At 34.1% G+C, this 13,779-nt stretch overlaps 1 protein-coding gene across 1 annotated transcript in view; it reads left to right on the top strand.

Annotated features, from left to right (window-relative positions):
- Positions 1-5,528: 5,528 nt before the first annotated feature.
- LOC150106830 (putative E3 ubiquitin-protein ligase HECTD2) overlaps positions 5,529-13,779 on the top strand; it is a 103,444-nt gene continuing 95,193 nt past the window's right edge. Inside the window, exon 1 of the mRNA XM_090393487.1 lies at positions 5,529-5,723. Within this exon, the coding sequence (XP_090249613.1) occupies positions 5,529-5,723 (195 nt within the window). The remainder of the gene's footprint in view (positions 5,724-13,779) is intronic.

Raw genomic sequence — 13,779 nt, 5'->3', positions numbered from 1 at the left:
TACCATCTGACATTACATATACTTACGCATTCCTGAATGCTAACAACGCCAAGTTCCATCCTAATATCTTCATTTTTAATATGAATCTGCCATTGATAATATAATTTCACTTATTGATAATATCTTTCCTCTAATTTTTCTCAGAACTCTCATATCTGCGATCTTCAGTCTTTGATGAAGTATTTTATTTTCCCCACTCTCAGATCCATAAATTAAAGTTGGTTTGAAAACTTCTACATTACTACTTTGGCCAATTTCGCTCTTATTCCATATACGTTTATTGACTCCCTCCCTACTATACTAGATTTACTTATTTTATTGCCTGATTCCATATTTAATTTGATACCTTCGTTAAAAATTGTGCCTAAACAGAAAAATGTTTTCGTTGTTCTAAAGGTTCTTCATTCAGGAAGATGTAGCTGATGCCTTCGATGTCCTTGTCTTTCATCGTCTTTTCATTACTGATTTTCATGAAATATCAGTTTCAGCAATTATTCAACTTAGTCAAGGAATCCTGCAGAATTGCACTGATTATGTTAAGTTTGCATTATCTGCATAGAGCTCGTATTAACATTTCCAATTTTGATATCGGGTTTAATGCCACTTTTCTTTATTATGTGATTCGTATAAATAATGAATTGTTCTATCACTGCTTGTTTCATTTAACAGTTTAAATGTAATTACTCCAGACATCAAGAAATCTTTATCATCAGTTTTCATGTCAGCTTTATCATCTCTAATTCCTTTAACATTCTTTCCCCATTTCTAAGCGTTTTCAATAGCCTTCAGAACACTTAGCCATCAACCTTTATTTATTTTCTTTGTTATCAAAGTCTTCCAAAGAGTTTTGCCTATCTTTTTAACATATTGCCATTTCCTTACATTATTTTCTCTGGATCATCGGTTAGAGTATGCTGACCCACTCACTTGTTTTTCCATGTCCTCCTCTTTAAATTCTAGAATCCACTATTTAGTTCTGATTTTCTCATCCTTGCAGACTTCACTACATGCCTCCCTTGCTGAATCAATCAATGTTCTCATCAGAGTTTGCCACTGAATCTCCAAGGTTTAGTTCTTGTTTTCCACCTTCAGTTTACAGCTAAACTCTTAGATCTGCTCGACTTTGATGCTTTTTAAAATGTTTGTGCATATTTCTATTTCCAATATGTAGTTCATTTTTATCCTGCTCAAAAATAAATGGTAATCACTTTGTATTTAAGTATCTTGCATATTGTTGTATCCTGAACCAGCATGAAGATATTGCTACGAACAATAACATAGTTTCAATGCATCTTCTTATTTCCTTGTCAGTGAGAGTTCAATGAGATCCTTCTTAAACAGAAATCCAGAAGGTGTTTACCATTATTTTTCGTTTTGCTCTTTTCTGCGAAATTTCCCAAAACATATCTACAGTAGCAAACAATTAATCCAAACACTCACATTTTAAAGAAAACGAAAATAAGTACAAAAATTAAACTCTAATAATTTACTCGTATATGTGCTCTCCTGTTCCTAATAGATCAATTAATTCGCTTAGGCATGTAGAACACATTTTTCTTATTTCAGCATCTCAAAATCATACTTTTATAATGGATTGTGCTAAGTTATCCTTTGTATCACAATTTAATTTTCCAAGTCTCTTTTTCACTATGGCCCACAAATTGGATTAATGTCAGGAGAGTTAACTAGCCAAGGAAGCAATTAGATGTGATTTTTGAGGAACTCTCTCACTTTTTTTAAAGTGTGGCAGGAGTGAGAGCCTGTTGGAAGATAAGTTCTTTGTCTTTCTGGATCTGTGGGACCACTCTTTTCTCCTATATTTTTATCTATTGGTCACTTTTCATCATACCATCAACAGGCACAAGTAATCCAGGACCGTCATGTGATAATCAACCCCAGAACATCTTTTTATCAGGGTGTTTAGGAGTTTGTTAAAGGTGGGCGGGAGAAGTCTTCTCAGTCTTTTTTTCTCATTTGCGAACATAGGGGACTCTCTCTCCTTGGACAAAGAAATGGCTCTCATCTGAGAATATGACCTTCTTCCACTTCTCAATAGTCTTCTGTGAAACCTTTGCCCACTGGGGCCTCATTTTCTGCATAACCTTTGGTCTGTGGGCGGTCTTCCCTGCTTCCAACAATCTGCGATAGATTGTCATGTCAAAAACATTAATCCCAGTAGCTGCCAAATCTCTACTTAAGTCTATAGCAGACAATCGTGGACTCATTTTGCTTTTCCTAACTAGCAAGTGTAGTTTTCTTTTTTCGCCCATGTACCTTTTCTGTCAGGAGAAAAGATTCCTGTATCCCTTAACCTCTTTAAAATCACATTAATTACTAGTACTCAAACCAAACCACATTCACTAGCAATGTTTTTGAGTCATGGATGTGTGCTGAGAAAGAGTACATACATATTTTTGAACGCTTTCTGGGAGATGTATCCATTTTATAAAAGCTACACAAAATGAATAAAACATTACGAATGTCAAATTGTTTACACTATTAATAAACATCGTAGAGACAGTTAAAATACTTAGCACTCAACCAAAATAGTGAGCTAAAACCGAACTGAAACAAAAACCAAAAACTTCACAAAAATTCGGCTTGTTCGGAATAATTTGTTCTCTGTTGTATATAATATCTGGTATTCAATAATGTCTACGTGGTTTTTCTCTAATTCTTCTGTCACTTCCACTTTTTGACATTAAAAATTATGTATTAAAATTTTTAAAATAACTAAAATTTCATCTCTTGTCGTGAGCTAAAACATGGAGTATTCTGAAAAGTACAGTATAACACATTATTTATTAATGATATTGTGTTGCTGACAGCAGAATCATACGTTGACAATTGTGCCGCCTGGTATACGCAAGCATGATCTATGGTTCTCATGGAAAAAAACACGGAACACAAAACCATAATTTGTTCCTTCAGAAATAAGTGTTCCTTCTACTTCCTTAAATGCGGGTATGCTAAATATAGGGACAATTTAGTTATTTTTTTTTCTTAAAATTCAGTTTTTTTCTTTCTTTTCTGAGGTTTTCATGGCATCAACGGCTTTGCGACTTTTGAAATGACTTATTCGTGGAATATTGAACAAAATGATGTGCCCTGTGATTAGAAAGACCAGGATTCGAATCCAGTCCAGTACGCGAGGAACTTTTAAATCGATTGTTTATTCTTTCTCATACAAAAGTGGTAGGAGTTGTTCACCAGGAAAACTTACAAAGCGCCTAATGAAGAACATGAATTGATTGGATTTTTTTGAATATGAATCCAACCATAAAATGGTTGCGAACCGCAGACTAAGTTAATAATCCGGAAACGCTGATTTAGAAAGAAAACATGGAAAATTTTCAAGCCACTTCATGTATGCAGTAAGCAGGGTAGCGGTGTTACACTAAGTAATGAAATTCATCTATCATCTGACATTTCCAATTATTCAGTATCACAATGGGACTCTATGATTTATTAAATAAAATATATGCTGTTCCTCTGCGAACAAGGAATTGGCATCTTTTTACCTCATCTCCTAAACTACCTCGAGTTATAATTCTTCTAAGGAAAGGACCGCAACGTTTTAAAATTAACTTTCCTGTTTTCCATCAAACAGAATCGTAGAAAACAACGGATCCCTTATTGTTTTCTTTTCAGGTGATTCGATATAAATGTTCTTCAGAATCAGTGAGGGGGCTGTACCATTTGCAAGGCCGCTTACAGATATTTGAGGTTGACTATGGAGGCCAGTCCCAAATTATTTTTTGAAATAGTCTGTAAAGTACCCGACATTACTTGGCTAGTAACACACTAGAACCATAAGTTTTTTAGAACTTATTCTGTAGAAACTTGATCAAGTTGTTCAGCGGTATGTTGACAGATAAGCTGACTACGTTGAAGCTTGCCCTGAATTCTTACTCTTCTGTTTGAATACGTTAACTACAATACAAAGTGTTCTGAATTTTTAATGAAAGAATATAAAAACATTTTCTTTCTAGAACTTTTATTAACTTGACCAAATTCTTGGACAGCTTATTACTGTAGAAATAGAAACCTTCGACGAGTGAAAGTAAAAATGAGTTTTCTTTTCGTATTTTAAGGATTCTACGTTGAAGAGACCGAAGTTATAATCTGAGTCTACATTGAATTCGTTTGTTATTTCTAGGAGAATACTAGTATTTTTAGAGTTCTTTGGTGGAGATTCCAATCCGATCGAAATAGGCGGAAGAATTTCTTGAATATTACAAACATATAATGTTCAACACTTCTTACTGAATAACTTTAATAACTGCGAAAAGTATCGTTATATTCCACTTAGCATGAGGAGGGGAAACATAGTAACTTATAGTTTTAAAAGCCAAACAGTCAGACTTCATCTTTCGGATCGTGTTAGACTTTTCGGAAATGATTTTGTCTTATTTAATAAGGATAAACCCGTATAAGAGCAGACCGAAAGCGTACAAGTTAATCTTCCTAAGCTGATTAGCTGCTTGTTTTAATGTTAGTCGAATGGCGTACTAGAGACTTTTACAATGGATATTGTTTCAGCTATTCTTTAAAATATAAAACTGGCTTTAAAAAAATTCAAATTATCACAGATCCATAATCATTCCGAATCAGTTTCATGATAATATGAAGGATTTTTTTTCACTCGAAAATACCTTAAAATACGAAAATTATGACCTCTATTCTGAATGCCGGTTGTTCAAATTTAAATGTTTCTTTTAAAAATTCAAATAGTCATAGTATGTAACTGTTCAATATCAGATACGTGTTTGCATGTACTTCAAAATGCTCCTCGAATATCTAAATTTTTTTTAGAGAATAAAATCTTTAAATGTTTTAACGATGGATGACCAGTTAACAGGTTGCAGAAGCATAATGAGACAGAGAATTGTTTAAAAGGTCAAAGAGACATTTTTAACCAAGAAATTGAGAAAGAAAATCGTAAGAAGTGAAAATACTGTTCTTTTGAAACTCGGCTGATACGTACGAAGTTCCCAAGCACCAGTGGTTCTCTAAAATAAACATAAAAAAAAAAAAAACTTGAAAGGAATTTGCACAATATTCCATGCAACACTGAGTTCGGTGCGATTCGTGAACAGCAAGAACTTTCAATGGTACAGCGAAACGAAGCGGAGATGTTTAAGCGAACTTAAGGGTTAGCATTTCCCTCTCTGTGTACAATGGGACTGCAGGAAATGCTCAAGTCAATACTGAAAAGGTCTCTGGACACTTGCCACACAGCCTTTCATGTGAAAAGTCGCCATGGTATTTTCTCTGCACGTGTACTCCGTTGCTAAGAGACGTAATGTTATGGCAAGGTCGGTGTTGCTTTGCGGAGTTCTCGAGAATCAATAGTCTACGGCGCTGGTGACCAGCACGGTGCGGCTCGAGATGTGATGGGACAGAGCGAAGCCGAAAGGACAAAACGAACCGCGATGGGTCAGTAAACCATCCACGGACTGCAGGAGATACCACAGGGGTGTTAGTGATTGTGTTTCGAAGACCATCGCGAAAGACCCACCGACGAGATGGATGTGGCAGAGGAGAGAAACGTATCTTCGGCTTCCTCGACGCTGACCTGTCCATCTTGTCGTATCACTATTATTCCGTCCAGGACTCGGACCATGTGCCCATTTTGTGGAAGTTTCTACAACCATGCCGCCAACAATGACATCTCCTTGAGAAGAAATACCACCGATGAACCGGTTCGCCTTCCGCAGATTGTAAGTATCCTGTTCCGCCATCTTGTTTCATAAACACCTGTTGACCTGTTTGACGGATAATGCGTGCAAAGTGTCCCATAAAAGCGACTAGTTGCTTCCCAATTAGGGAAATGCCATAAGTAGCAAATGTTGCATGGAAGGAGGTTCTAATGTGCTTTAAAAATATTTATTTCTCACTGCGGTTTCATAAAACTCGTTAGATTAGGTTTTCTCAACTCTCTATATAAATGCGTACAGGGATAATAATCCTCCCAGCTTCTTTTTCCAATACTGGCAGAAGATTAGTCTTAAATAGTTCTTCTTCTTCTCTCTCTTTTGACTTCTATTCCTGGTAAAGTATTACAGCAGTATCTCTCTCTCTCTCTCTCTCTCTCTCTCTCTCATTCATGACGTGTCACAAGCTTATGTATATATAGAAAGAGAACAGAAATAATCTGCTTGAGAGGCTACGAGAGTGCTAATGTCTAATAATTATTATCAGCACGTGATTCCAAATAAAAAACTGAAATATAAATATCAGAATTTCACAAATATACTATCGTATGGACCTGGCTTTTAATGGGAAAGAAAATTTAACAGAAAAAAATAAGCCCATAGGGAATTTTACATAGTAAAATAGATAATTCATACAATAATTGTCGAAATATTCAACGATGCAATATTTGGCGAACAAATAAATAGATATTCCTCTTTGTATATTTAGATTACAGTCTTAAATTCATTATTTTTTCTTTTTTCATTTTTTTTTTTTTAATTGGGATGTTTTATACAGTAGTTTAGTTACGAAGGAGTAAAATGAGAATGAAAATTTTTATTTCTAATCAGGAAAAAGGACAAATATTAATTTTATGAATCAGTTTTCATCGATCTAACTCCACCACTATAATGAAAAAATAAAATAAAATACCTCCCCCCCCCACAAAATCTTATGCTTTTTTTTTCTTACTTCAATTATATGATTGTATATGCACTAATATGTTTATTTAAATTTCAAAATTTGAAAATATTTTCAACCTAGTTACCGGATTGGTTGGTTGAGTGGTAAATGTATCCGCTCTCTAACTAACATAATGTGGGTTCGAATCCCGATGTGGGAACATATCTTTTTTTGTAGATGGTTTTGTTTGTTGGACGAATTTCATCGGCCAATGTGAGACCACCACTCTCTTTACCGGAGGCCTAAAGTAGCTTGAAAAAATTCCAGGTTAGGACTATAGGGCAGGAAACTGCTGAATTGTCTAACCCGTTAACTCACCCATGGTGCTAATACAGATGTATTGTAGACCACCAGACTTGTGGATGGGATTCACATGAAACAACTTAATATTATATAGCCGAAATAGCCGAAAACTTGTAGAATTAGTCTAGGTGACAATTTATGAACTCTGCTTTTCACAGTGCAAAAAGTTTGCCTTTGTTAAAGTGTTTTATCCAAATTAGTTAAACATATATTTCCGTGACATTCGGCATAAAAGGGACTAGTTGCTTCCATAAAATTCCGCACGAAATTTGATTCCGCAGTGATGACATTCTGAAGCCTTCCAAAACAGTTTGTTACTTTTTGAATGAACAAAATGTTTTGAAATATTTCATATATACATAAATATACGTTCTTAAAAGTTTTATATTTAAAATAAACACATTATTCCACTGGGACATCGATATTTCTTTCATGTAATTATATATATATTTTATCATTTCATCTTATCTTCCTCCTAACGTGTTAGATTCAATGGTCTGTCACGACAAAGTACATTGGCCTCGTATAAACCTAATTATGATAGGGATGAATCCTATCTGCATAGCCTGTCAGCTGGCACGAGTTTCCCGATACATTTGCCTGTTTTGTGGAGGTAAAAATTGGAGATCTCATTTTCTGTAGGGGAAAATCCTGCGTACAACGAATGAAGTGTTCTAACAGAATTGGCCTGTTAATGCTCTTTTCGTATTGTTGAATTGAAATATGATTCAAAATAGAAAAAAAATATTTTCCCCTATACTGAAATAACAATTACTATAACTATTAAGTATATCCTTGAAGGAAGGTTCTCAAAGAGTAGGCATGGCTATCTACTGGTACACACACGTCTTAAGAATTACTTAAAGCGAAACATTTCGATTAAGGCTTGAATAAGTCAATTTTTGAAGGGAAAAAAAACCTGAATCCAAATTATTTTGGGATTACTTAGCTAAATGATTTATGTATGCATTTATTTGATTGATTTTTATTTAAAAAATCAAATTAGAAACGAATGATTTGAAAATAGATTGCATAGATTTCTGTATATTTTGAGGGGACGAATATCACAAAACCTGAAAGATCCTGCCTTGGAGAATTGCATGAATGAAGGAAGATAATTTTTAAATTATTCTAGTAAATGGAATGAGGTCAAAAAAGACGTGTAACTAGGAAAAAGAGAAAGAAGTTCCATAAGCATCAACAGCAGAACTCAGTTTTGATTAGCAACTCAAATATCATGTTATGCATATCAATATGACCATGTGACCACAGTCGTGAATATTAAGTATACGACTCACTCTAATTTCTTGCTTTCAGTTCCGACTAGTCAGTCATCTCTGGCCACTAATGGTTTTCTTCAAGTCACTCTGGATTCTTATTCCCAAACCTAAAATTCGCAGAACACATTTGATAATAGTGCTACATGTAAGTTACAAAGAAAGTAGAAGCTGGTTAAATTGTCATACAAGAAAATAAATAGTCAAATATTCAAGACTATTTATAAGTATTTATAAGTAGATCGCATTAGCTCTTCTAAAACAGGTTAACAGAACCTGTGGTAAGGAGATTCGCCACCGTCACAGCGACCTCTACAGGTCACATCATTCAATCGATTTCAAAATTAACTGCTTCTCATATTGCTTATGGCCCATCCGAAAAATTCTGCCCAGTCAAACCAAGAGTATTGTAAGAGTTGACTGTAAGGGGGTGGGAGAATCGCTTCCTGTGCAGACACCTTTACAGACAGCGTTTAATCGATTTCTACATCAGTTCTATATCAGTTCAATCAGAATAAAATGCGAACTTCTTAAATTTTTGGACTTAAAATCCTATGAAATGTCTTGAATTTTTTTAAATAACAATTTTTATAGTTATTTCACTGCGTATTTTTTATTAGTTGGTGAAATTTAAAGTAGTTTATTTCGTAAGATCTAGGAAAAACGTCTCTGATATGAGAAAAAATATATAGATAGATATTGAAAATTAATACAAATAGGAAAAAAAATCCTTAGCCCACGGTACAAATGCACTATAAGATAATACAAATAAACCTCTCGTGAGTGGAAGCCACATAAAAATTTCTGTTTTTTTTTATTTATTTATTAATATGTGAATATGAGTTATTTAGTCTGAAACGGATGCTGCACAATTTCTTTCTGCTAGAAATTCGTGTCTCTTCTACCTGCAGAAATATCCGAGTTTTTCATCTAGTAAATCAGGCACAACTAGCCACTGAACACGTTCTCCTGTCGAACCACATATTGTATCATTTCCCTTATGACGTTAAATGATGTAGCCATTCTGTTATATATAGTTATGCAAACTCGTTTTACACGAAAATTATCAGTAAATCCATGCCGATTTATTTTTCTCAATGCAATATAACTTCGATATAATGATCTTAAAGAACCTGCGTTATAACAGGAAATTTACATTTTATACTGAAAGTCAATACATAAATATTGTATTTACTACACACTGGAATTTTTTTGGCTGGTAATGTTCATTTATTTATGGGAATCATTAAAAATTTATTACGATATTCAAATTTATGTCTTAAAATGTGCTTAAATATTATAATATTCAGTATTAACAGAGATTACGTAGAACACTGTGTTTCATTTATTACTTTAGAAATAATGATTAGTAAAGTTAACAATGTCGAGGAAAAACTCTTTTTCTTTTTTTTGAAATTGGCAATAGTTAGGTCATATTCTTATTAACATTTAAAAAATTCGCGATATACTACTGGCAGTTAAAATACAGCATTAAAATACCGTTTTTTATTCAACTGCTTAAAGCGATCAAGCCATCCATTATTCTCGAATGGAAATTTATTTCCTAGAGTAGAGAATTTTCGAGATTTCAGCAACAAAGCGCCATCCCTTCGCATTACACTACTGAAATTTAAGATGCGTATTTTCTTTTGTTCGAATAAAAAAGAAAACGCACTTACAGTAACTATAAATTACTACGAGGCAAAGAATGGAAAAGCCATTTTTTTACTTGCTTTCTATCAAATTGCAGGAAAATAATAACAAGATTATTGATATAGAGCGTGTAGTTTTTTTTAATCAGTTAAGGACAGAAAAACTCCTGAAAAATTTACGGGCTTTTACTTCACTTGTAGTTTGGCTAAAAGTATGCACAATTTTTCTACAATCAGATATTCTATGGAAATAAGATATTGAAACGCTATTATTTAAACCCTTTGATTACGATAAAGAGGATGATTATTAAAGCTCACTACGTAAATTTCACGTCATTATAAAATTTGTGCTTTCCTTCTCTCTCTCTCTCTCTCTGCATTTTAGTTGGAATTACGACCGAAGCAACTAAAATTATGAGGTTGTTAATTGACCTTAGCTTCTCTGCCATTCTAGCAGAGAAGCCCAAGGTCAGAATTGATACTATATCCGAAGGTGTTTTAATAAACTTATTCTGTATTATTTGCAACTTCATGAATAGAGTATTAATCTTACTGCAAATCACTATGTCATCCACTGTATGTACTCTTGCGTGCCCGATTCTTTTTTGTCGGAATACGAAACGTTGATCATGAAGGTGTCACAGTCATCGGTCATCAACTTTTAAGTTTCCGTCAATTTTTATGGCTTGTATTGAGGCATGGAAGGCTGTCTTATCCTAAAACTATTTCCAAGAATTCGTCGGTTTCTTTAAAACGCATAAATCACGTGTAAAGGGTTGTAATCTAGACTGACAAACGTGGGATGTCTTTTTCATAACTCCTTCACATGCAGCTAGTAGTCCCCTAATATTTACGATTTTATGCAATTGAATCTGCAACTGCAGCAAAACTACAAAACAATATATCGATAGTACAATAAAACATAAAGCGAGGTCTGATAATCGGGCATTATTTACATAACTTTATTAAATATTCCCATAACATGGAAAAATCAACCGGAAACCTTTTAGACTGGCAATCTTATAGCAGTCATACATAGATGCAGTTATAGAACCTTCAACAACAGAAGTGTAGATAGACAGTGAAAAAACCACAGAAGTGTAGATAGACAGTAAAAAAAAACAAAAAAACAGTGTCATTTCCATTATTTGAACCTGTACATACATATATGTGTAGTTGTATACGTCTGTGACCAAAGCTATTTTGAGAGATAACACATTTCTCAAAATAGTTAGCGCCAAATGTCCTTTACAGTTATCAGAGAAAAATCAGTCGGAAAAGGTCAGAAAGTAACATCCAATCCCTCTCTTTACCAGCTCTGTTAGCAACCATAGGTGCGTAGTTTATTACAAGTAGTCTGGCTAAGTATAGTTGGTTACCAAATATAAACAAACATAATTTTTGAAATCCTAAGCAGTTGTTAGCATTATATTTCTCTGGAGAAAAAGGTGAAACAGCAGTGTTTTAAAAAAAGGGATATAATGTTATGGCACTCACGTATCTCATTACCTACTTTTTTACTTGACTTCTCCCGTGTGTGGCGATGTGAAGATATTTTCCACCACTACGGACCCCATAATAGTGTTATTAGCAATCTGGAGTTATGCATGGTAGACCGCGCAATAGAGGACAAAGAAAGTACAGGCAGGACGGTGGGATATCTTACTGCATAAATATCACCAAAATTTCACGGCCATCGCACAGAAAGGTGACACACACTGGTTTCGGTAGATTTGAGTAGACAGGTGAACTATCTGAAACAGAAGTAGATCGATCTATTATTAAAAAGTATTGTACGCCATTGCGTGTATGGTAAAATTTGTTATACTCACAAAAGTTTTTAACTTATCAATAGTATTCTCAAGGGTATAACTTACACAGATTTTTGAAAATATTAGATAATGGAAAAACAAGAGGAGAATTTGAATAGCGGTGTTCGAAAGATAACAGAAAACGAGAACGGGCCATACAATAAAAAACAACGGAAATATATGGTCGTTTCATCTATCCTTTCACTATCTATATACGTGTTATTAATTGGTCATTTGCATGGATGGACTAAAATAAGTTGACGACCTACAGAATTTCGAACATGCTGCATACTATCATGTGACTTACAAAACCATAAAAAAACGAACAATACCCATTAAATATGCACAAATTGAGTGTTTGTCGAAGCGTTAGCGACAGACCCTTCGGATGGAAATATATAGATTCAAATCTCATTTAGCAAGAGAAAAACATTTATAAGAAGGACTGTCGTAATCCACTAAAAAACTAAGGCAATGCCTAGGAGAGGCAAGTTTCGAAGATGGTAAAAAAAATCCAGCAAAAATTGTATCTTAACCATAAAAATATCGTTTTTTAATTTTACATATTTTCTTGCATTGGGTCCCTAGAGAAGGGACCAATATACCATACTGGTCCCATTTATAAAGAGTTTACAACTGAAGGTGAGTCAGTCGATCTCACAAGGAGTTGAAAGAATTGTTGATAGGCAAACTACTCTAAGAATAAACCGTTGTTAGCATAGAAGCAATGATATGCGGATAGGTTTATCCATCCAAATTAAGTTTATAAATCGTGAAAGCCCGCCGGGTCTATGCGCAAAGGTAGATCGAGTTTTTTTAAGGATCTTTCAATTAAAAACATTGAAACAGTCACCTTAATTACAAGCGAACTATTCATATGCGTTGTTCGATGCAATTTAGGAAAGTTGATCTTCCCTGCATTCAGTTAATTTTGTTAATGTCCGTTTGAAACACGCCATTGGAAATAAAGGTCTGAGATTGAATAAAAAAAAAATTAATCATTGAAAAGTACTTATAAGAATATTCTTAAAATTTCTCATTCGGTTTCTATTTCAGTAACCGAATGAGAAATGGAATGTTTTGCTTAAATGCTCATTTATGAGTAATACCTAATCGGAAGATAGAGGGCAGGAGATACACACTGAACGTGCGACAGAAATAGAAGGTCAGTTCGAGAAGTTAATGAAGGGAAAGTTAAAAATAAAACGCACTTCACCAAATATTGCGAACACACAGCACTTCGTAATGAAAATTTTTGAAGGCCACCGATTAGATATTCTGATCACGTGATCTTTATTACTGTAGAAGTGAGCACAGTGTTGCTTCTCACATTGTGGAAACCAAAACTAATTAGTTTCGAAGTGATTATCTTTTTACTAATCGAAGGTATGAATTAACAAAAATTAATACAAAATACATTAGCACTTAATAGCTCTCTATTAAGTGATAATGTATTTTTATAGCAATTTGGGTTTAATTATTAAGATTTCTCAAATCTCTTAAGGAAAATATTTTAAAGCGGTCACTGAACAGCATTCTCGTAAATAAATCGGTTACGAGTCTTCAATAGTTTATAGCCAAAACAAATATCGCATTATATTACTACAAATATTACTAGTCTCGGCATTCAAAAGTTTGGATTCTCATTAGCTCAAGGTACTACTTTGCCTTGGACAGATTATTAATTCATACAAATCGCAAACCCCTCTAGCCACAGAACGTTCTTGTATCTGGAATGCCCTAAGAGCATCCTAAAATATTTGAACAGTACTTAAAGGGAGCAGTTAAGTTGATTGATGAACCATCTCTCACCAGTTCACTCAACTCTCTTTTATACAATCAGAGTTCCCGCTGCTTACATTTCCTAAATATTTCAATGGTCGCGACTGTTCAAGAATTGGCATCGGTCATTCCTCCTACTCTCCTCTAAATATGTCAAAACTACTACGTCATCATCAATTCAAGTTCACCTCTAAACGCACAGAAGAAATATTTCTTCGTCCATTTCTGCTACATTTTCAAGCAATCTCTCTTTTATGTCTTTATTTCCTAAAATGTATAATCGCAATCCTTCAA

Source organism: Typopeltis vanoorti, chromosome 5 (genome assembly GCF_054136105.1).
Source record: "Typopeltis vanoorti isolate ZY-2024b chromosome 5, IOZ_Tvanoo_1.0, whole genome shotgun sequence".
NCBI lineage: Eukaryota > Metazoa > Arthropoda > Arachnida > Uropygi > Thelyphonidae > Typopeltis > Typopeltis vanoorti.
Note: the sequence above shows the minus strand (reverse complement) of the source record. Positions and strands in the feature narration are given on the sequence as shown.